Genomic DNA, 24,007 nt, shown 5'->3' with positions numbered 1-24,007 from the left:
AGCAGATGGTGGATTTATACCCACTGAGGCATCCAGCGATGCAGTGATTTCATATATAAATTGTACTTAGATTCCCCAAACTGTCACATTCAGATATGAATTTCAGAAGTTCACGCCTAATGTATCTTTTCGTTCTTCGTTCCATAAAGGGCTCAAACACATTCAAGTAAAACTTCAGCTTACTCCCTCTGGCCCACCCCTAGCAACCTGCCTACAAATAGCTGACCTGCTAGCTAGACTACCTGTTTGGGGGAAGGTCATGCTTTCTATTGATGTATTTATTTTCGCCTGTTCGTCTCCCGAGTTGAAAGTTGAGGAACTCGTTGAAGGTTGTTTTGAGGATTTCTAAACGTGACTCACAAGGAAATTGCACAATGTTGCAGCATTTCCTTCTATTGCTCACTGCATTAAAAACACTAGGCTCCTTCTTGAAAGCTGAGAGAATCTGGCAGGGCCTGCCCCCTTGTCAGCATGCCGTAGTCTAAACAGAAAGTCTGGGTAGAAGGGTAGGTCTTGACTGCAAGAAAAAATCCTTCATTACAGGCAGGGCCAGCTCCAGGGTTTTTGCCGCCCCAAGTGGCGAGGAAAAAAAAAAAAAGCTGCGATCGGCGGCAGCTCCACCGTGCCGCTTTCTTCTTAGGCGGCAATTCAGCGGCAGGTCCTTCCTTCCGAGAGGGACAGGGACCCTCCGCCGAATTGCCGCCGAAGAGCCCGACGTGCCGCCCCTTCCCGTTGGCCGCCCCAAGCACTTGCTTGCTCAGCTGGTGCCTGGAGCCGCCCCTGATTACAGGGGATTGACTTGATGATTGAATTGGTCTTTTCCTTCTCAGATTGCTGTGAGCCAAGTGCAGCTGTGTCAAGTGTGCCCACAAAGATGATTTCCCACACACCTTATCTTTAAGTAAGAATGCCTGAGATGCACATATAGGTGTTTGCAGAAATCACTGTTGTTTCCCATCTCTCAGATCATAGTATTCTATCTTCTAGATCTCTCCTCCATTTAGGCACAATCAAGAGTGCCAAAACTTGACCCATTCAAACTTTATCTGATACATTCTAGGATATGCAGACAGGCCTCTAACCTTCAAGCCCTAAAACAACAATGGTGCATATAAAATAGATACGTATATAGGTGTGTGTGTAATGTTATAACAAAAACATTTAGTGAACTCAGAGTGGAAGGTGCGAGACTTCATAACCCACCAGCATGAACCATAAAACAAGGAAATAAGCGGTTAAGTCACTGAATGCTTTCTCTCACAAGTTCCTCTTCTCAGCCTCTATTTACTTCTCTTTTTAGCATGTGCAGCCCACAAGTTGCCACCTTCACCCTGCACAAATTCTGTTGAATTCCAACCATATTTATTTGGTTGCATGTTCATGTGTTTAGGGTTGAAGTGGTTTTCATAAATTAGATTATAAGTGGTTCTGTGCTCTGTTCTCAATCAGCATGCGAGTGGGGTATATATCCGATTGCAAATGGTGGCTGCAAGATCTATTTTCCTGCAATGCTTGGGAAAGTGCACATGATTTATTTAGTTCTAAGTTTGGTATTAATTTTTACGTAGAAATTACAGACCTGAAATCCCAGTATGTGCTGATGTATTTTACATATATCTGAGAGACCACCTAGGTGAGGTAATGTCGTTTATTCGAACTTCTATTGGTGAGAGAGACAAGTTTTCCAGCCACAAAGAGCTCCTCTTCAGGTAATGTCACAGCAAAATGTAAGGTGGAACACATTGTTTAGCATAAGTAGTTAGCACATATTGTAAGGGACCATTCAAGGTAATACATATATGGTCAGTGTAGGCTGCCTACTGATTGGTCAAATCGAGGGGGGAGGTACAGATCCATGGAGTGATGGAAGGGAAGTAGTGGAAACTTGCTTTTTTTAGCGTGCATATCCTACCAATAAACAGTCTACCTACCTTAACTCAAAGATGAAGTATGAGTGTGTGAATTTCCCAGGCTTATTAATGTGTGCATATTAAAGTGTTTCTTCTACAAAAGTTAGCAAAATATTGTACCAAACACATACTATGGAAAATTCAATTGTCCTCTCAAGAGTCGTGTTAAATATTGAATTAATGATTGAATTTAGTCTCCAAATTAAAATGTGAAATAGAGGGATTTTAAGTTTACTTTATGTGCACTTAAATTTGGAATTGTTAGTTGCATCTGTAATATGCACAAAAAATTTAAAAGATTCATTTGTAAATGAGGCCCAAAAGTTTCACATCTTGGCCCCAAAGTTCTTATTTAGGCATCTAAATAAAAATTACCACATTTTCAGAGGAGCTTAGCAGATGCAGATTCCATTAAATTGAATGTGAGCATGGTTTGCTCAGCACTTCTGACAGCCTGGGACTCTGATAATTAGCTACTAAAATATGGATTTGGGGCCCTAGCTTTAAGGCACCAAAGTTTGAAAATTTTGGCCTAAATATATAATCTTGATAAAGAGGTTTGTTTCCAGAAATCAAGGTGAGAAATACAGTTACACTGGATTTTGGATTTGCCTATTAACAATGTACAGTGGTTTTCCACCCTTTTATTAACACCAGCTCTGAAATTCCTAGTGAAGACTCTCTTGGATATTGAAATACAATCAGATGGGAATAATTAGGAGGACATTATAGCATTGTGACTGCAGTGCTGTTTGTTAGTGATTTGCCTGTAGGTTATTCATTAACCTCTGGTTCAAGAGTTATAGCTTCACCAACTAAACCTGTTCCACAGGATGAGATATGGAGCACAGATTCTTAGCCCAAAAGCACATATTTTCTTTGCCAAACTTTGTAGCTTGTGGAAGTGGACAGTAGTGGAAAGTGAGGAGTATAAACAAAGATGGCTAGTAGTTTCTTATTCCTATCTGTGTTTTGATTTGTTTTATTTTATTTTTCATGAAGTGATTACCTTGAAGAACTTTTCTGAGTTAAAACTATCAGATATTTAGCTAGGGTATTTTAACAATAGAGAAGGTAACTCAGAAGTATTTGCAATATGCTTGAATAGTTATACGTATAGTTATTCTGTCCTGTTAACATGCAAATCTATTTATTTCCAGCTAGTATACAGAAGAGAGAGAATCTCAAAAATTTCACTAGGACAGCAGTTGGGTCAATTTCAATATCCATTTCAACACCAGTACATCTAATACACAGCCAGTCAGGTCTAAATCTTGTTGAATTTGTAAAATTGTAAATTTAGACTCTTGGGAATGATTTTTGAAATTGGCCCTTCATGCTGGACAAACCCCAGTGTTACCAACTCGAAGGACTTTATCACAAATCTTGTGTTTCATGGTGTTTTCCCTTAAAGCCCTACTTTGTGAATTATGTGATTTTAAAAAAGAAAAGCAAGTTTCTATCCCTCCTTTTTGCCGAGAAAAGCTTCAAAATGTGACTTGAGTATAATCTAAAACAGGGGTGGGCAAACTTTTTGGCCCGAGGGCCACATTGGGGTTGCAAAACTATATGGAGGGCCGGGTAGGGAAGGCTGTGCCTCCCCAAACAGCCTGGCCCCTCCCCCATCCGTCTCTCCCACTTCCCGCCCCCTGACTGCTCCCCTCAGAACTCCCGACCCATCCAACACCCCCTGCTCCTTGTCCTCTGACCACCCCCTCTCGGGATCCCCTGCCCCTAACCGCCCCCGGGACCCCACCCCCATCCAATCCCCCCATTTCCCTGTCCCCTGACTGCTCTCACCCCTATCCACACCCCCGCCTCTTGACAGGCCCCCCAGGACTCCACGCCTATCCAACCCCCCTGTTCCCCGTCCCCTGACCTCTATCCAGACCCCCGCCCCCTGACAGGCTCCCCCGGGACTCCCACGCTTATCCAACCCCCCCGTTCCCTGACCGCCCCCCAGAACCTCCGCCCCATCCAACTGTCCCCTGCTCCCTGTCCCCTCACTTCCCCTCGGGACCCCCCACCCCTTATCCAACCCTCCAGCCCCAGCTCCCTTACCATGCCGCTCAGAGCAGCATGTCTGACAGCCATGCCGCCCGACCAGAGCCAGACATGATGCCGCGCTGCTCAGCAGGAGCGTGCAACCCCGCTGCCCAGAGCCCTGCCCGCGCAGCGGCGTGGCTGTGGGGATGGGGGGACAGCAGGGGAGGGGCCGGGGGCTAGCCTCCCTGGCCAGGAGCTCAAGGGCCAGGCAGGACGGCACCTCTGATCATCGTTACTGGGCTAGCTGAACCACTGTCCCCTCTGAGTGCACCCCGACAGGGTTCTGGCCTCATGCCTTTCACTTTTGTGGGGTGGAATCATGTGATTCTCCCTCTTAGACCAGACCCTGAACACTGGATACACTATTGTGTGTATTGACTATGCTTTTTCCGGGGTTTGGTACCTGTAGTTCTTCCCTTTGGGAGTCTGTGACCAATAGCGTGACTAGACATGGTCTACTTCTTAAACCAAAGTGTTGTTGAATCTTAACAGTAGAAATAAAGCATAACATAAGAGAAAAAGGATTTTAAAACAATAAAAGGTCTTTATGCATTCCTATCTTATTTAGAATCACTCCATCCTTTCATAGAGACCCCAAGCCAGCCTCACTTCCCCGGTCACCCCAACCTATGCACTGTGTGTGAGGCTTTTTTTCCATAACTCTCTTCAGCAGCTGCCCTCTTCTGATCAAAGTTCTCCATTCTCTCAATTCATGAGCATGGACCCCCTTGGCAATCTCATCTGATGAGCTCAGCAGGAGGTCAGAGGTAGACCACAGAGTGAATGGTTTTATATCGTCCCTTGTGTGTGGGTATATAGGTGAGCCATTGCCTTGCTTTCTTTTGCTTTTCCAGCAGCCTGCTGTTAAGCTGAACAAACCTCTTCATACCGTGAACATCCAATAACCCCATCACAGTCTGGTATTCGTAAATTATTACAGAGTAACCCCACTTCTGCCACAGGCTCAGAAACTGGATGGCAAATAAAAAGAACCCCCAAAATATTATTTTTTAAAAGTCTCATGATTTTTAAGCCAGTCTCGTGGTTCTTATGTGTTTCAGTCCTGACTCATGGATTTTGGATGTTTGGGGCTAACAATAATTAAATCCTGCAAACACAAACAGGCACAATAGTTGACCACCAAGAGATCTGACCATTCAATCTCCAGGTGCACTGATTTAGTCAAACACTTAAATACGTGCAGAAGTGCCTTGCTGAGCTAAGACTTCAGATAGCTGCAAGTCCAACCTATGGCAGTTGTTGCTCACAAGCATCGCAGAGTGTTGCAACCTTTTAAACTTTAAACTGTCAGATAACCAGCCTCTTAACTGGCAGCTTTAGGCTAAATGGAAAGATGAAACTGGAGGGTGTTTAAAATGGTATTAATCACATGGTGAAGGGCTCAGGAGAAATGAGTATAGCAAGAAAAGCAGTTGTTAAGAGGGTGCTAGAAAGTGTACTTTTAAAATAGGACATTTCATTTCAGTGCTGTTGAAATGGAAGGTATTTGTTACACTTGCTTAGACTCCCTTACATTATCACCAAGTGGTTATAAATAGGTCTAACAAAATCTACACAAGTCTAGTCTAAACTTTCACCACTTATCCAAATATCTCTTAGTTTTGCCCTGGCTGCAATGTAGGTTCGGTCTTCTGGACAACTGCCACATTTATCTTTTGCGCTTCTGCCCCTGGTTTGCCCTTGGCTAGCTTAGGAGCACTGGAGGCAAAACAATCTACATTACCATCTGTGCTGTATTGAACATAACATTTTGGTATTTGAACATTAAAGGCTAAGTTGACATCTGACTTAAAAAAAAAATGATGATGATGATGTGGTATCTTGCGTTAACACAAACCCAAAACATATTTGGTTTGCACTACCACCTGGCTCAACTGGAGTCTTCATGCAAGTATAGTAGATCCATCCAGTAACCAACTTTCACTTACACAGGTAGATTTAATGCCCTGGGCTTGTGTGCAACTATCCAGAGCTTGTTCAAAGAGATTCATATATTCATGTCTCTAAAACCTGATCTGGGCAAGATCAATGGATGCTATGCCAAGACCCCAAAGGGGACCTCTACTAGTTCGTGCCAGCAGAGTTTTGGATGCACTACACTGACGTTTCTGACAGAGGGACAGATGATAGTCCTTAAGGCGCTAATAGAACCCAGGGTTTGGACCTTTTGAATAATTCATTAACAGAACTCTCTCCAAACTTGAAAACTGGCTCTTGTCCTAGCTTGGAAAAGAGGAGACTAAGGGGGGATATGATAGAGGTATATAAAATCATGAGTGATGTGGAGAAAGTGGATAAGGAAAAGTTATTTACTTATTCCCATAATACAAGAATTAGGGGTCACCAAATGAAATTAATAGGCAGCAGGTTTAAAACAAATACAAGGAAGTTCTTCTTCATGCAGCGCACAGTCAACTTGTGGAACTCCTTACCTGAGGAGGTTGTGAAGGCTAGAACTATAACAGCGTTTAAAAAAGAACTGGATAAAAGTCCATTAATGGCTATTAGCCAGGATGGGTAAGGAATGGTGTCCCTAGCCTCTGTTTGTCAGAGGATGGAGATGGATGGCAGGAGAGAGATCACTTGATCATTGCCTGTTAGGTCCACTCCCTCTGGGGCACCTGGCATTGGCCACTGTCGGTAGACAGGATACTGGGCTAGATGGACCTTTGGTCTGACCCGGTACGGCCGTTCTTATGTTCTTATGTTCTAAGCATCTCTCTTCAAAAATATTGGGCCCTTCCGGCAGATGTGCCTGTTCTGCTTGGAAGAAGGCTAAACATTTCACTTAATACTTTGGATGGTGCTGGATTTTTCATATTGAATGTGAACTGAAATGGAATCATGTCTATTCCAAGCCCTTTCCCTGGGGAAAAGGACTCTTTTGCTGTGGTGGGGTTCAGGGATTTTTAGGAAGAGAAACCTGGGGTTTTGCAACAGTGAAGTGGCCCAAAACTTCCCATTCCAAAATGCTGGAGGAATCTAATCAAACCGCAAGGAATTCCCCTTTAAGCATAATGGCTTTTTGCAGAATTATTTCAATAATGGCAATCAGCAGAAAGCAGGATTGTTAGAGAATTGGGCTAAAGGATTAACACACAGAGAGGAATTTATTTTCGCAATGAGCGAGATGAAGGATTGGCCGCATATCATTTTATAGCTGCGTGACAAACTGAAATACAAATGCCCTTTTTTACTCTGTGCAGATGCTTTGCTGTTAGTACCGTCAATGTACTATATGGGTATGTGAACGCTGCAGCTGGGGTAGGCTCATGCTAGTTCAGCTTGAGCCAGTGTGCTAAATATAGCAGTGAGGATGTTGTGGCACCAGCAGTGGCTCAGGCTTAGCCACCCAAGCTCGGACTCACCCTACACCCTGGGCCCGAGTTAGCCTGAGCCCCTGCCAGTGCTGCACTGTCCGCCTAGCTCAAGCCGAGCTCGCTTGAGTCTGGGAGGCATGCTCCCAGCTGGAGTGTAGACGTACCCAATGTGTCTCTGAAATCTGCTTCCCTTCTTTTCCCTTTCTTTGCAGAACTAGTTTCAATCCCAATCACCCTTGTCTTGTAAGACCAAACTTGGAAAAAAATATATATATGCAGGCAAACAAAACTCCCTCTGTAGCTTGAATTAGGTGGGATCCAGTGAGATGTGTATTTGGACAGCCACGGATATGTGTGAAAACTAGAACTGTGGATGAGTCAGTCAGTTTGATGAAAGGGAACTTATCTCTAGCTTAAAAAAGGCACCTAAAGAACAGTGTCACATGACGTAGCTGGGTGGATGTTGTGCACTAAAATGGAGTATATTTCTACTCTGAATGGGATTCAAAGGCAAGGTGTAGACCGCTGCTTGACCCCCAGTGAACAAGGGGTTAACCTCCAGCTCTGCTTTGTCCTCCCCCTACAGATGCTTGAGAGAGTGGATTCTTTGGAGATAGAGGGAGGGGTGCTTTGGGGAAAGTCAGACACTTCACAATCAGTCTTAGTTTTTCTGTTCACTTTCCTGCTTGTCTTCACGTATTTTACTTTGTTTGCTGTGCACGTTCTCCCTTGGGGGCAATACTTCTGCTTACTGCAGCTGTATTTTCTGTCGAGTAACCCCCCTAGTGTACATATTTAAAACAGTTTCTCTCATGCCAAAGGAATCTCTAGTTTTCAAGTATCATGTACTGTAGTTAGTTTGTGGTGCCTAGATACTATGGTAAGGGGTGCCGCAGAGGGAGAGATTAAGAAGTATATTTGTATAGAAATGTATAGTCAGAATTGCTTGGATCCTAGCACAAAAGGCACAGTGTCCCCAGTCTGGTCCCTCAATTTTATGTTGTTCCATTAATTTACGTATCAGTTTCCTAGAAGTGCTACTGTGATTTCTCAGTAAGGCCCTTATAACGGTGGCATGGGTTTCCAGCAGAAGAATTCTAGGAATGATAACTCGATATTCTTTTGACGTTCCCCAAAGACTCATCAATTTAAGTGGCTTAACTATGTGTAAATAAAAATATTGCAAAAGCACAATATGACATGAAGACAAATGATTTTTTTAAAGATGGTTATCTGTATTTAATTGCAGCCATTGGTTCAGTACTTAAAGTTTCAGTGTACATCAGTTTGCCTTGTCCTGATTCTCTCTCTACTAAAACTCATCACAGACCTCAGCGCTGGTGCCCAAGTCAACAAGGAAGCAAGAGCCTGTGCTTCTCTATAAGAATGAAAGGGTGCCTTTTTCCTTTGACCTTCTAGCAGGGGAGGGGAGAGAAGACAAGAAAATGATTTAATAGAGATTGGTTTCCTCTGAAGGACTTGCATCCTCCATAGTTATCAATTTTACTGTTTTGCATACCTACGTGCTGACCCACTTACTTGTATGACGTTTGGTAGGCTGGGCTGCCTTCCTTGCTTTGTTAGTTCTGTTACAAAGCTCATCCTCCTTGGGTCATTTATTCGAATCAAACCTAGATTAACGACCCATCTCCTGAACAGCTGGTTGCACGTGCCCCTAGGAGCCTCTTGCTCATTGATCAGGCATTTGCTATGTGTTGAAGGTGTGTTTATTCTAAGGGGGAGCCTTCCAAGATCCAGAAGCCACACGGGAGAGCAATACTTAGTGCAGGTCAGTTTTCTTGTCAGATGACTCTGACCAAGCATGCTCCCCAGCCTCCTTTCTTTTGTTCTTTAAAGGCGTGAAACTTGATTGCTTGTCCGGTTGCAATAAATGCACATGGTGATTTACAGACAAAAGACAAAGGGTGCAATCCCGGCCCCACTGAAGTCAGTGCCTGTTTTGCCATTGACTTCAATGGGGCAATGATTTGACCCGCTGTCACTACTTCCAAGGGATTTGCAGTCCAAGTTAAGACATACTTGTCAAGAAATGGTAGGAAACTAAGGGAAAAGAAAGGGAGAGGAGCTACCAAACAATAAGATTGTATTCTTGGTTTGGTTAATAACACATGTGCCTTGTTTCAAACTCTACTGTTACTTTGAAGGAGAGACTGTAGTTTAGTTTACAGGCCTTGTGGTTTCTTCAGAGCTCTGGTCCGAGGAACCTGACTGCAGTGGAGGAACCACATCAGAGCACTGATAGCAAGTAGGCAGCCTCCCGGCCCAAAGACAACTGTACTGCGTGTGACACCTGCCCGCTGAGATGATACATCATATCTGTCGGTAGCAGGGGAGGCCAGGGTAGTTTTTAAAGGAAATTTCTCATCATGAGGTTGGTAGGAGTTCCCTCTGCATTCTCCCCACCTCCCTCAGATACACTGTGCCGACTGTCATGTTGCTGTCAGTATTCTGTCAAGTGGGGGGAAGGTCCCTGAAAACTTTCCTTCCTTAGCTGTTCAGAACTGGAATGACAACCTGCTTGGGGATGTGATTGAACCAATTCCTAATGCTTCTTGTCTCACTTGCGAAGGAGCTTCACAGCTTAGTTCCCACCCAGAGGAAAGCTCTACCCACAGCTCGCAGCATTGGGTCAAAGACTGCACACACATTTTTTGGTTCTAATGGGCTCTGCCACACTCAGGGTTGCCCATCTGCTTCGTGTGAATGATGAGGAGTGAAGTGTACTATTGCAGTGGCTCCCAAACTTTTTAGTAAGGCAACCCACCAACTGCTTGCTTTTTTCTTTTTTGCAACCCACCCGCAGTCCAAAATCACAGGCCAGCGTCCTTCTCTGCCACCTCTTCCTCCTTGCCCTACGGAGGGGGCAGAGGCCACCCATAGCAGCTCTCTCTGCCCCAGCACCACAACCCTCATCCCAGCTTGGTGCAGAGAGGAGGTCTCGGGGTGGTGGTGGGGCACAGGGGAGGTTGGAGAGTGAGTCTACCCTGCACTCACCCTGCCATGGTGGCGCCTGTCCTGGCACTTCACTTGTTGTGACCTGGTGCACAGAGCTGCAGTGCTGCTCAGGTTTGGTCCTGAGTGGGCACCGGTGCCCCCTGTGCCAGGTCACAACACCACTCACTAAATTTGGCCCAGCTGCCCCTCCATCATGATATGTTAGCTGAATGGGCTGTAGGCTCCCTCCTAACAGACAACAGAGGCAACCAGCAGAACTTCAAACATGCTAGACTGCCTCTTGACAGGGATTTTAGCTGTGTTAAGCTAACAGGATTTGAAAACACCCCTTTTGTGCCCATCAGGATGCATCTTTGGTGATGTGAAAGTGACCAGGACTTAATGGTGCTGTGTTACCAAAGACAGAGTTGTTGAGGAAGGGAAGGTCTTGTGGTTAAAATACTGGACTGGGATTGAGACCTATGTGTGTGGCTCTGACACAGACCTTGTGTGATCTTATATACGGAGATATACGGACCCTGAAAAGTTATCGAGTCCAGCCCCCTGCCTTCACTAGCAGGACCAGGTACTGATTTTTGCCCCAGATCCCTACATGGCTCCCTCAAGGATTGAACTCACAACCCTGGGTTTAGTAGGCCAATGCTCAAACCACTGAGCTATCCCTCCCCCAACCCCATCTTGGATAGGTTGCCTAATTTCACTATGCCTTGGTTCCCCCTGTAAACTGGAAATGATAATTCTAGCTTTCTCCTATTCATGGTCTTGTCTATTCAGGTTGTAAACTCTTGTGAGCAGGGACTGTCTCCTACTATGTCTTCGTACAGCACCCGGCACCAAGGAGCTATGATCTTTGCTGGGGCCTCTAGGCATTTCTGTATTGTAAATAATGCAGCATAATTGTTCTAGTAACTACATGTGGAATCTTTATATAACTAAAAGGTTAAAGACTTCCCTTCTGTTTTCCAGGTCTACAACTCGAACAAAGACAATCAAAGTGAAGGCAGTAAGTATTTTTTTTTTAAGAGCAAGATCTTGTTGCTTGGGAAAACTGATGCATTGTGAGGAGGAGGTGCTGCGAATAGGAATTGCCCTGCACGCCATCACAGCATGCAGTCATTACCGATGTGGCCATGTCTGTTGCTTATATTTGACTGTAATCATGGAACAGTTTGAATGAGACAGAAGGGACTGGGAAGTGAGATTGTAATTCTTGTCTCATCTGCACTGGAGCATGATGCTCAGATTTCCCCATCCATTAAATTGGGATGATGATGATGAGCTGCATCAGTTTGTAAAGTACCCTGAGGAATTAAGTGTTAGATATATGAGAATGATTATTATAAAAAGCAAGTATGATTTTGTTTAATATTATTGATAATTATTAATAATAATAATAATACAAAAAACCCACCAATCCTTCCTTCTCTCCAACTCAACCAATGGGACACCCAATAGACCAGCCTTCTTTTTACCATAAGAGGACTCAGACTGTGTAGTGTAAAAGTCTTATGGAGCAAGCCAGTGCCAACAGATACACTGGGAAGACCCTGCCTAATCAGATCTCTGAAAAAGAGCCCAAAAGATGGATCTTAAAGACTTGTTATCTCCCTTAGCCCAAACAATCAATGCGTCCTGGACTCAGAAGAGTACTCCCATTGCTCCTAGGAGGAGCAGTTCCACCTTGTCCCACCTCTCACTTTCTATGTCTCAAAACGCTTAATTGGACCATTTTCAATAGGTTTGGGCTAGCATAGATATTCTCCAAATTGCAGCTACTCAAAGCTCTTAAATGCACCTAAAGTTACTGGGCACACTGAAGCCAACTCTTTATTTTTAAACAAGTAAATATTTCAATTGTAAGCTCTCTGGGACAGGAACCTGTCTTCACACTTGCCTGGAAGCACCACTCACTGTGATACTACTTAGACACTAAGGGTATGTCTACACTACCCGCCTGATTGGCGGGCAGCGATCGATCCAGCGGGGGTCGATTTATCGCGTCTAGTCTGGACGCGATAAATCAATCCCTGAGCGCTCTCCTGTTGACTCCTGTACTCCGGCGCAGCGAGAGGCGCAGGTGTGGTCGACGGGGGAGCGGCTGCAGTCGACTCACTGCGGTGAAGACACTAGGGTAAGTCGATCTAAGTATGTCAACTTCAGCTACGTTGTTCACATAGCTGAAGTTGCATAACTTAGATCCATCTCCCCCCCCAGGCCTAAGTGAGGGAATGTTTGGTAGGGGCTTTTTTTTTCTTGCAGCTGCTCACAGCTCTTGCTCCTCTCCACTCCCCGGCCTCCCTCTTCCTGACACGGATTAAACCCTGGTTATTGGCTGCATGTGGTTTTTATCACATTTGGTATTTTTATTGTGCTTCCGTGCAAAGCAAAATGATGAACACCCAGCCCTGACATGGTGCTTCATGTTCACAAAGGGCTGTGCGAAGGAGTAATACTTTGTCCTTATATGACACCTTGCCTCAGAGGAGCTCAAAGTGCTTGTATCCCCATTTTACGGCTGGACAAAATAAGGCACAGATCGATTGTCAGGGAGAAGAGAACAAAAATCAGTCAAAACCTTAACCTGGACCTGTGACCTCCCGTAAATGGTCAGGTTGCAAAATGATCGCAATTTTAAAACACACTGCACCTTGGCAGTGGTAGAGTTCAGGTCACAAGTCCTTGGGAAGCTTTCTGTGGTCACTTGCCTTTTCTAATTCCCCATCATTCCCTTTGTTTAAGGCACACTGAGTTTGCAAAGCCTACACTGGCTCTGTAATGCCTAGCTTAGGCTCTCCATACATAATGCCCCAATAAATCTGGGGGGCCCTCTTGAGGGGCAGTCTGAACTCTTTACATTCATTTGGGCCACTTATCAGAGGCAAGTTTATTTACACACAGTCTGTTGCCTTAGCTCCCACTGGTGTCTAACTCTTTGAACAGATCACTGGCAGCTTTATTAAGGGCGTGAGCTAAAGGAGGGCTGGAGTGTGGAGGGCAGGAGGATGAGAGTCCTGTTGCCATTTTTAGGCAGCCAGTAGCTAAGATGAAAGCCCCATGAGATCATAGGCCTTTGTTGCTGTGGGATCCCGGCTGGTGTGTGGCTTATAAATAGAATGTTTTCCCCTGCTGAATCTGAGAAGGGGTATACACACTAATGGGGAATTTCAGACTTGCTTCTGGACATCGAGGTCCTTCATCTGATAGGTCTGACATTCAGCTGACTGAGCAGCCTGGGGTAGCATGGCTTCCCTTTCTGTCCTTGCCAGCCACTGGTGCTGACAAATGGAAAATGATTTCAGCCCCACTCCCCCGCTCCTCTCCCCACAATTTTTCCCCCCTCTCCAAGGCAAGATTTACATCCCTGTCAGTTTTGGTTTTTTATAGAGGTGATGAGTGATACAAGATGGTGTAATTACAGGTAATTTGATACCTACCGGTAGGTGGGCTATGCAGTGCTGCTAACTTTGTCTTAGCCTTGCTTCTGAGTGGTACAATTAGTGCCGCTTGCATTGTCTGAGCCAATCTCTAAATTCACTGAGTTGGAGCTGCAATATATTAGTTGAGAGGAGGCATGTTAACAGCTGGTTCCTTAGGTACACAGTGACAAAGCAAGGTTTTACTGATTCCTTCAGGGACTACGTAGGTTACAGCTTGGGGCTCTGCGCCACACAAGCCAGTGTCTGACCCTGCTAACGGGAAGAGAGATTAAAACTTGGTCTGTAGCACCGTTTGTACTTGAGATGTCTCCCAGAGTGCATTAGTGCAGTGACAGTGTGAGTAAATATGGTACTCCATATTTGGTTGGCAGTATGGCCAAGTCTTAGCCAGAACTCCATTCTGGCTCTGGTAGGGACTGGTGGCATTGTAGGGATAGTGTACTTTTACTCTCAAGGGGAAGAGGGTGGCGTAGCTGATTCTTTGTTTCCTCTTGGCTTCTATTCCTGGCCATGGACTTTGTGTAGCTTTGGGAAAGTCACTAGTTACAGCAGTAGTAAGTGCATGTAGGGTATGTCTACACTGCAGTTAAACACCCGTGGCTGGCCTGTGTTAGCTGACTTAGGCTAAGGGGCTGTTTAATTGCAGTGTAGATTTTGCAGAACCAGCTGGAGCCTGGGCTCTGGGACCCTGCAAGGGGAGAGGGTCCCAGAGCTCAGGCTCCAGCCCCAGCCTGAATGTCTACACCACAGTTAAACAGCATCTTAGCCTGAGCCCCAAGAGCCAGAGTCAGCTGATGGAGGCCAGCCCCAGGTTTTCAGTTGCAGTGTAGACATACCCTTAGTGACCCTTCTCACCAAGGTATCTGGGTGCTTTTCAAAGCTTAAGTTGAGGCATTCGAAAGGAGATCAAACACCTTGTTTCTCTGCTGCCTGCAGCTTCACTAGTCAACTGAGAATCTAGGATTTAATCAATTGGGAAGGCCTGGACAAAGGTGCCTGTCTTTCAGTATCTTCTCCTTTGCCATGCCACATCTGCAAAATGAGGAGAATGCTGCTTGCCTACTTCACAGACTAGATTTAGTGTTTGTATAGTGCACCAAGAGCCTCAGGTGAAAGGTGTGTACGTAAAAGTAAAGTATTATTAAGTTGGCCTGTGCAATTCTTCTTCTTCGCGTGCTTGCTCATGTTGATTCCATTCTAGGTGTGTGCGCGCCCATGTGCACAGTTGTTGGAAACTTTTGCCTTAGTGGTATCCGTAGGGTCGGCTGTGGCGCCCCCTTGAGTGCCGCGCTCATGCGTCGGTATATTAAGCGCCGCCGACCCTACGCACTCTCAGTTCCTTCTTACTGCCTGTGACGGTTGGAACGCCTTGTCTTGCGGATTGCAAGAGCATTGGTGGTTCTTTACAGCCTTCTTTGTACCACAAGCTGCCAAACTGTGAACTCTGAGCCCACCTCCGAGGATACTGCTTGTGAGTCACCTAGAATGGAATTGACATGAGCAAGCACTCGAATGAGAAAAATTGGTTACCTACCTTTCGTAACTGTTCTTCTTTGAGATGTGGTGCTCATGTCCATTCCATTACCCACCCTCCAACCCCTCTGTCGGAGTTGCCAGCAGGAAGGAACTAAGAGAGCGCAGGGTCGGCGGCACCTAATATACCGACGCATGAACGCAGCACTCAAGGGGGTGCCACAGCTGACCCTACAGCTGACCCTAAGGCAGAAGTCTCCGACAACTGTGTGCATGGGCATGCGCACACCTAGAATGGAATGGACATGAGCAACACATCTCGAAGAACAACAGTTACAAAAGGTAGGTAACCGTTTTTTTTCCATATGGTAACCCAAACTAAAGCAGCTGCTCATGTGTTCAAACATACAACTGTGGTCTAGTACCCTTTAAAAAGTGTGTATGAATTGAACTGTACATATGACCAGCTCTGCTCAAATTGATTCCAGGGACAGGGAGCACCAGAGACTAGGCCATTGGCTAGGTTATTTGCCATGTGATCCTGGGTATGGAACCTCCCTACAAAGATGTTAAAATTGATTTAGTGATTGATTGCTCCTGTGGAGTCTGTGTCTAAGGCCTGACTCCCAGAGCCAACAAGACTATTTTATTGCCCTGCTTGCAGTGGTCTGAGACCCAGGATGTTGTACTGAAGAGTGCTTCTTGGCTGCTCTCTTAGTTTACAGAGCCATCGGATTTTATAAGCTAGTAAGTGGCCAGAGGGCCAGCATCCATAAAGTAATTTATCCTGCTCTGCTTAGGGAGTAAAGGGAGTGACTTGAGAGAGGGGTGATGTGGGGGTGGAGGGATGAGTTTCAGTGAACTTCTAACACTAAGTGTATTTTAATTTCTTGGTTAGCAAAATCCAGAAGACCTGTCCTGTTTTGCCCTGCTCTAGTCTCTGAAAACAAATACTCTAGGCCGTTTGGACTTGGTACATGGAAGAAGATGAATGAATACATCCTCTGCCTCCAACTCCACTGGCTCCCCATTCACTTCAGGATCTGGTTCAAAATTGTTCACCTTAGTTTTATAAACTCTTCATAGACCTTATGCTCGCTACAAACCACCTTTCACTTATCCCACCCTGGCCTGATCTCTGTCCTTCATCCAGCTTCTCTGAGACTGTGTTCAATACAAGAGCCTTCTGCTCTGCAGTTCCTCTTCCCTGTCATCTTGGCATCTCATCAATTCTTCAGCTTTTAAATCACAAACAAAAACCTCATTTTTCCTGGTCTCCATTTCTTGAGTTCTCTCCCTCCGTTCGTGTTTAATTCCGTAAAACTCTTTGAGATAGTTTTTGTTTTGTTCTGCTATAAAACACAAAGCTGTATAACGTAGTCTGCAGAGGAGTCTGTTTGATCTTGTGTCGCTGGTGTGGTGTGACATTTGTAAGTCTGGATTCAGCAAGATCAGCCTGAGGCTGATTTCCCCCCTTCCCCTATGCTCAGGTAGTTGCAGAGTCAGCATCGAACGATGGAATTAAGGGATTAAATAGAAATAATGTACATGGCAAAAATTCAAGATGAGACGGGCCCAACTAGGGTGGTTCAAGATGTTGCATAAGACAGGATAAGTAGCTTGTATTTAGTTAGCAAAAAAGCTGGAATAATGGTGGTGCTTGTCAAATGTTGATTAAAATATCTCTATGCCAGATTATAGCATGAATACTATCTTGGATTGATACTCTGGTCAGTTGTGCATTGAAATTCTTACACTGTTTGTGTGTGACTGTGTATGCTCGACCCACATCCATCCACTGAAGTGAGGCATAGGGAAACACCGAGGCAAGCTGCATCCCCTGAAATTTGGTTCCACGTACCGTATCTCTCAACCTGCCACTGCCCAGTCGCAAGATAAGAGGCTCAAAATGAACGAATAATTAGAGCGGAAGCTCGGTTTCTATTGGTAAATGACAGTTACCCTTCATCTTTGCAATTCTGCACTTCTAATGGAAATAAATAACAATATGAGTGAGAGACTATAGGATGGGGATGAGGAACACCCCTTATTATAGAGAATTGAGGCATGCTGGCCACCATGTGTATCCAAGGCAGATGGGAGGGATCACACTCTCTGCTGCCATTAGCCTCCAACTCCTGTCCACAGCTCACTGTGCTAGCTCAAAATGCAACAGACTGACGGCTGATCTACACTATGGGGGGGATCGATCTAAGTTATGCAACTTCAGCTACATGAATAATGCAGCTGAAGTCGTCATACTTAGATCTACTCACCCCGGTGTCTCACTGTGGTGTGTCGACGGGAGACGCTCTCCCATCGATTCCCTTTGCACTTCTCGTTGAGGTGGGGTACTGGAATCGAGGCTAGAGCAATCGGCGGCCAATTTATCCTGTCTATACTAGACATGATAAATCGACCCCCGCTGGATCGATCGCTGCCCGTCGACCGGTAGTTTAGACAAGCCCTAAGTCACACGCATGCATTCCACCACCACTCCCAAGCCATCAGATGTTAGCAAGCAGAATCTAAATGGGGGAATGGACTGCTGACTTGGGGGGAAATCTAGCTGAAGCCTCGTGCTGCAGATCGCGGAGCTGCCTAGGGAGAATGGCGTGGGTGTTAAGGATCACGGCATTAGTAGTTCCAGATGCAGCTATGATCTGTCATCTCTGAGCTAAGTCAGTGAGTAAACAAGAGAGATAAAAAGAAGCTTCTGTGAGGGAGAGTGGAAATCAAGCTTTTTATGGTGCTCATTAAAAGTCAAATTAAAGGATAAATAAGGCTGCCTGGATATTTATTTAATTAGCTATTTCTGGAGAGCATAAGGATACGAAGATTGCAAATAAATCCCTGACCTTTCCTGATCCAGAGCTCACCAAGGAGTCCAAAGAGCTGACTCAACCGCTTGGGGAGGATTATGCTCTGTCACTTTCATCTGGAAGGATTGCTCCTGCTTCCTCACTCTGTCTTGGCAAACACTGCTGAAAGGTCTTGCTACGATCCCTTTAGTGGTAACTCAGTCAGGACTGAGTGGTGCAGTGGGCTCACGATGAATCTCCAGCTGTGGAAATAAATTGCGGGGCGGGGCGGGGGAGAGAGAATGCCCATTTGTAACCTTCACGTTCTCAGTATCAAACATGGAAGGAACTTAACTAAAGCTGCAGGGGAGCGGGGAAAGGTAGCATCTGGAGGGGATGGGGAGAATCCAGGGTAGGCCATACTGATGGCAAAAAACATTCCGACCTAAATTTTGACCAGTAATTTTGGGAGACCCTTCTGAAAATCAGGCCCCTTTTGCAGTATTCAGCACCTGAAATCCAAGGCACTCAAAATCACTAGGCAGGCACTCTGGTTTTGCTGGAACTGTTTTTTTTTTTTTTTAATAATTTGCTGATGTTAAAGACTGTCAAAGTAGTAGTGGGCCTGCTATATCCGGTTTATTCTATATTGAGTACCCAAGGTTTGTGGAGTAGCGTGGCAGAAGAGGTCTGAAGTGGACCTAATAGCTTTGATCTGTTTTGATTTGTTCTATTTTAAACCTAAACTAAAACACAGTACCCCAGAGAGTCCGTTGTGTCTGTTCCTGCGGAATAGTTGGGCTGTTAAAGGACGCATGAAGCAGTTAGCAAGACCTATAAAACTTCATAGCCATTATGCACGTCCTGTAATGTGAGCATTCTTTAATGTGTGTGTGTTGGCTCAGCAGGTTTTCCCAGAAAAATAAATTTAGAGAAGTTGTATTGTCTCTGTCTCTCTTGCCATTCATCATGTTAGTAATGGTATCAACACAGAACTTTAAAAACAAATGAGCAGATGACTTGGGGTGACGGGTAAAATTGACTAGTAAGGGGGCTGCACCTTGCAGGTTACGGACAACCAACAAACTGTCCCATTGTTGTGAATCGGCTGTGTGTTCGATGTGCTTTTAAATTAGGAAATGTCAGGGGAGGGGTAAAGGCAAAATATTGCACTGCTCATGTTGTGAACCGCCATGGTTCCTGGACTCTGAAACTTTTCTATTGGACCCCAGAAATAGTTCTGTTTTGTGTCTTTGAAATTTGATGTTTTTTCTGTAGGACGAAATAAAATCAGCTGTTTTGTAAATAATACTTTTCTCTGCGCTGTAGCTTCCTGCATCCAAAGACCATAAATTGCTTAAAAATATTAATGAATTCAGTTTCACAACGCTTCTGTGAGGCACTGTTGGGAAGTATTCTATCGTCCATTTCACAGATGGGAAAACTGAGGCACAGAGAGATTAAATGACTTGTCCAAAATCTGTGTAGAGTTGGGAATAAATCCCATTTCTCCTGACTTCTTCTCATTGCTGTAAACACTAGATCATGCTTCCTACGTAATGGAACTTGTAGATGGTGCATAAAGTTCTTCATGCTCTTGAATGCACTTTCAGTGTGGTTTCTGCATATTTCTCAAATCTTTGCAAATAAAAGAAGTAATTTTCCTTGACAAATAGCTGACTGCAGGCAGTGTGCCCCATGTACTGATCGAGAGCTGACTAAGGGATAAATATTCCCTCAGGATCCCGGCAGGCATTTGGGTACAAGTATTAGTAACTTGTTTAAATTAAATTTGAAATACTGCAACAGCATGAGTTAATTGAGTGTTATATTCCATTAGTATGAAATTTTTAGATCTTATTCTCAGGCTCAAGAGTTGGATCCCTTCAGGACATCCTAATTTGCACAGAATAAATATTTCATTAACGCTAATAGAAGAAAGGGCTCTGCTTCCACTGTGCAAATCTGCAAAGGAAGGAGGGAAATCTGTTGTATCGTGTGCGATTCACAAAGGAAAAACCTTTTTACTTGGGCATTTTACAGCCTGGGACTCAAAAGCGTTTACTTGAATAATATAATGCCCCTATGATGCCAGGTGGCTCCTCAGGGGAATGGGTTAGTTTTTGTCTAAGGTTGGAATCCTGCGTGGGTCAGTCATGACTACAGTTGGCTGTGTTCACTCCTGGACAGTGAAGGAGAACCAGCCATTCACACTGCAAGATCTCTCCTGTTGATTTATGTCACGGGTTCTCAAACTTTTTTTATAGTGTGGGCCACATCTCAATAGATTGTGTCTTGTAGAAACATCTCTGCCTCTTTGTGATTGCTTGAACCATTCTCCTCCCTAGGTCAACTCACAACGCTTGCTTACCGTATTAGGGAAGTATTATGTAGTGTCTTTAAGGTGATAGGTGTTTTGTCCTCTTTGGGCAAAGTCTACTTTTATTCTAAATATAATCTCTCAGCACCACGTGACTTCTACCAACCACAGTGGGCCATGGGGTGCAGTTTGGAAAACATTGCTTTAAAGAGTTTCGAACCCTTCGTTGTTTCAGCCAGCAATTCATATACATACCCCCATCATCTGTTCCCTTCTTCCATTGCCGAAGGACTCCATTCCTCCAGTCTCTCTTCACTGGGTAACACTCATTACTACGTTCCTTCACCTCCCATTTTACGTCCTCCTTCCATTCTCCCTTCATCCCCACTCCTATTTTTGTCCTCCAACCTCTTCCAGTTGTTTCCTTCCAGTCTCCCCTTGGTCACCTTTCTTCCTTCCCCAGTTGCTTATTTAGCACATTTTGTAGGGCATCAATCAAAATGCATCAACTTATCATACAATTAAAAAAAACAAACAAGCAAAACATGAAATTCAGTCCCCCCCACATATCTAGGCAGACAGAAGTCTGACACAGGAGGAAACCCTCAAGGTAAAGTCAACCCCTCCAGCAACAGCGATCATGTTTCAGCTGGTTGGAGATTAGGAAGGAAATCACTGATGTAGGAGGTGAAGTAGGGGACTTGTGGAATGTTTAGAGACTGGTCATCTGAAATAATGTGGCTTGTGGCAAACGAGAGAGACTGACAGACCTCCCAGCCAGAGTCCCATACAGGAGATAGCATCCTGGTCCTGAATGAATGCAATGAACACGCACAAACCTGCATCGCTGCAGGGACCTGGTACTAGAATTAGAGGGGTACTGCAGGTCAAGAGTGAAGTGCATTGGCAAAGCTGTGGATAGGCCCAGGATTGGAACAGCATGGGGGTTTGAAATGAGATGTATGAGCAGTGTCATGTACTTGCCTGCGTTGTTCCTGAAGAAAACTAGTGTGTTAGTCTCTCTCTTTCGTGGACACCAAATTTATCCCCCCAAATTATTTTTTAAAAAACAATACAATATCTATTTCAATCTCGGAGATGATTCTGCTGGATGAATGGAGTGCTCATGGTGAAATCATCCCCATTGCTAGGTGTTTAATCAATTTTTTTCTCTCCTTTCAGCTGCCCAGTTGGATAATATCGGATTCAGCATTATCAGGAAATGCATAAATGCTGTCGAAACAAGAGGTATAGTAGTTCACCAGATGGCCTTGTTTTTAGGGAAGGTCTTGCATCTGTTTTTAGCATGGTCTGTGCTTACCTTCTCTTTTTGTGCACAGAAATGATTTATTAACCCTCAGAGACCCATGTTTGATATACCTCATTATAGGCTCACACAGATGCCCTAGCTGGCCATGTACTTGAGCTTGAATAACTGGAGAACACAAGTGTTAAGCAAATATCAAGAACAGAAGGATAAACAAAGAAATGTTGGGCTAGATTTTTAAAATTAGGAGCGGAATTTAATTTGAAATCTAATTTTGGGTATAATTTAATGTTCATAAACAAATATGAATTTTATTCTCAATACCCCTGTGGGGTAGAGAAATGTCATCCCCATTTTACAGGTGGGATAGGCACAGGTAAGAGAAAGTGACTTGCCCACGGTCAGACAGGAAATCTGTGGCTGATCCAGATTTGAACCCAGGTCTCCCAAGTCCCAGCCCATTGCTCTCCATCCTACCTGGGAGAGAATTCAGAACATTGGGTGTTGTTAGGAGCTGAGTATTTGCCATACTGCAGTGCTGTAGAGGCTCCGATCCTAAGGACATAGAGTATGGGGTGGTTACTAAAGAGCTGCAAGCTGGTGAAGTTTTGCAACACCCTAAATGAAGAAAAAGAGTTTGCATTATTGAGATTTTCCTGCTGTCCATGGTATAAATGCTGTTGAGATAACATGCTGGCTGTGATTAAAACCCTGGTTCAAAAAAAAAAAAAAAAAAGAAAAGGGAGGGGGTGGGAAACAAAGCTAACACATTTATTTAGACCCACAGAGATCAAAATGCCCTCAACTCTCATTCCCTTCAGTAAGACTGGAGGGACATTCAGCTCCAGTTAGTCAGGTCCTTTATTATTTATTTCTATACTACCATAAGCCTCACTTTGGATCAGAATCACATTGTGCTGCACACTCTGCTGACATATGGAAAGACACAGTCCCTGACCAGCAGGTCTTAGCATCAGACTCCGCAACCCACCTACACACATGTTGCCAATCAAATGATATTTGTTTCTGGTGCTTCCATGCTTTCCTGTTGTCCACTAGTGTGGAGAACAGGCACCTCTGATTCCTGAGCTGATCAGGAGACACCACTTTGTAATAAATACATAAAAACCCAGACGTCAAAACCAAATCTCAACCCTTTCTATAACAGCCCGGCTGAGAGTGTTGTATGCAGCTGGTGGAAGCTTTAATTACTGCAGCTATTAGCGAAGCCAAGGAAATGAAAGAAATGTTAATAGTTCTTTTAACATTCCCCTAATTAAGTAACCTCTTTATTTTTCCAGGGATCAATGAGCAAGGGCTCTACCGAATTGTTGGAGTAAACTCCAGAGTTCAAAAGCTATTGAGTATCTTAATGGGTAAGTGTCTCAAATCCGCATTAGAGGGAAGCAGCTTATTACCAGTCCTGGTGATGGAGGCTTTTGTCGAAATACCAGAACCTGGGGTGGGAATTCCACTTTGGGAAATGAACTCTCATTAACATGTTCTGTGAGAGGTCAGGAGAGTGCGGGGATCGGAACACTAGGAATTGTGTAGGGCATCCACTTTAAAGGGGCTTTTATTTCACCTGGTCTGTTGCTTGTGCTTCACTCATATGCTTTGCAAATCTTGGCAGTCTTCCCAAATGCAGCCTATAACCGTCAGAAAAATAGCTGTTAGTTTTTATTCCTATACCTGCCACATGCTCCCTCTCAAGTTTTGTCTCTATTTCCTGTTGCTCATGGTTCTAGTTGCTCTCCCTTTAGACCTAATTTTCCTGTCCAGCTGTTTACTGCTAACAGCATTATTTTATCCCTGCCCCCCTCCCACCCCTTTCTTGTTATTAGCTTTCCCCATAGCAGGGCATAAAAGAACCCTGTTGTCAGTCAGACTTCAACACAGCCATTCTAACAGTTGGTCAGAGTGTGAAGGGAATAGTGTAGATTAACTGGCTGGGGATAGCAAGTGTGTGTGTTGGGCTTAGCTGCTGTGGGATTGTGGGGGGCAGTGACTGTTCCATAATTTCATCTGGTTTTTCAATAGACCCCTCTGGAAGAGCTTCTTTATCTGTAGATGAATGTGCTAAAGGGAAGGGCAAAAGGGGCTGACATTGTTAGGGTTCTGTGTCTGACCAACGAGGCTCAACCCAGTGTTTTGAGAATGTCCACTTGAGACAGAGTCCTAGTCAGGTCTTCAGAGGTCCCTCCCACCTCGGAAAGGTTTTGCCTGTGTGAAGTTCAAGGCTATTGGTCCTCTCTGTGATGTATGCTGAACAGCCTGATGATGTGACACCATCTCCTTCCCAGTTTCTACTTTGTGCTAAGCCCCTCTGCATTGCAGTCTGCCTTCTGCTTTCACAATTCCATTGCTCTCACTGTGAAGAATGGAGAGCTACAAATCCTGGGTGTTTTGAACACTGAAGACAAGCACAACTGAATA

General features: G+C 44.6%; 1 protein-coding gene across 3 annotated transcripts in view; it reads left to right on the top strand.

Moving 5' to 3' along the window:
• The window catches only part of ARHGAP26 (Rho GTPase activating protein 26), a 443,229-nt gene that overhangs the window by 277,934 nt on the left and 141,288 nt on the right, over positions 1 to 24,007 (top strand). For all 3 annotated transcript variants that reach the window (XM_026659432.1, XM_026659434.1, XM_026659433.1), the window contains exons 12-14: positions 11,240 to 11,276; positions 21,487 to 21,552; positions 22,873 to 22,947. In XM_026659432.1, coding sequence (XP_026515217.1) covers positions 11,240 to 11,276; positions 21,487 to 21,552; positions 22,873 to 22,947 — 178 coding nt within the window. The remainder of the gene's footprint in view (positions 1 to 11,239; positions 11,277 to 21,486; positions 21,553 to 22,872; positions 22,948 to 24,007) is intronic.

This window comes from Terrapene carolina, unplaced genomic scaffold (genome assembly GCF_002925995.2).
Source record: "Terrapene carolina triunguis isolate 2854851 unplaced genomic scaffold, T_m_triunguis-2.0 Scaffold629, whole genome shotgun sequence".
NCBI classification, from domain to species: domain Eukaryota; kingdom Metazoa; phylum Chordata; order Testudines; family Emydidae; genus Terrapene; species Terrapene triunguis.
This window is presented reverse-complemented; position numbering and strand designations above follow the sequence as displayed.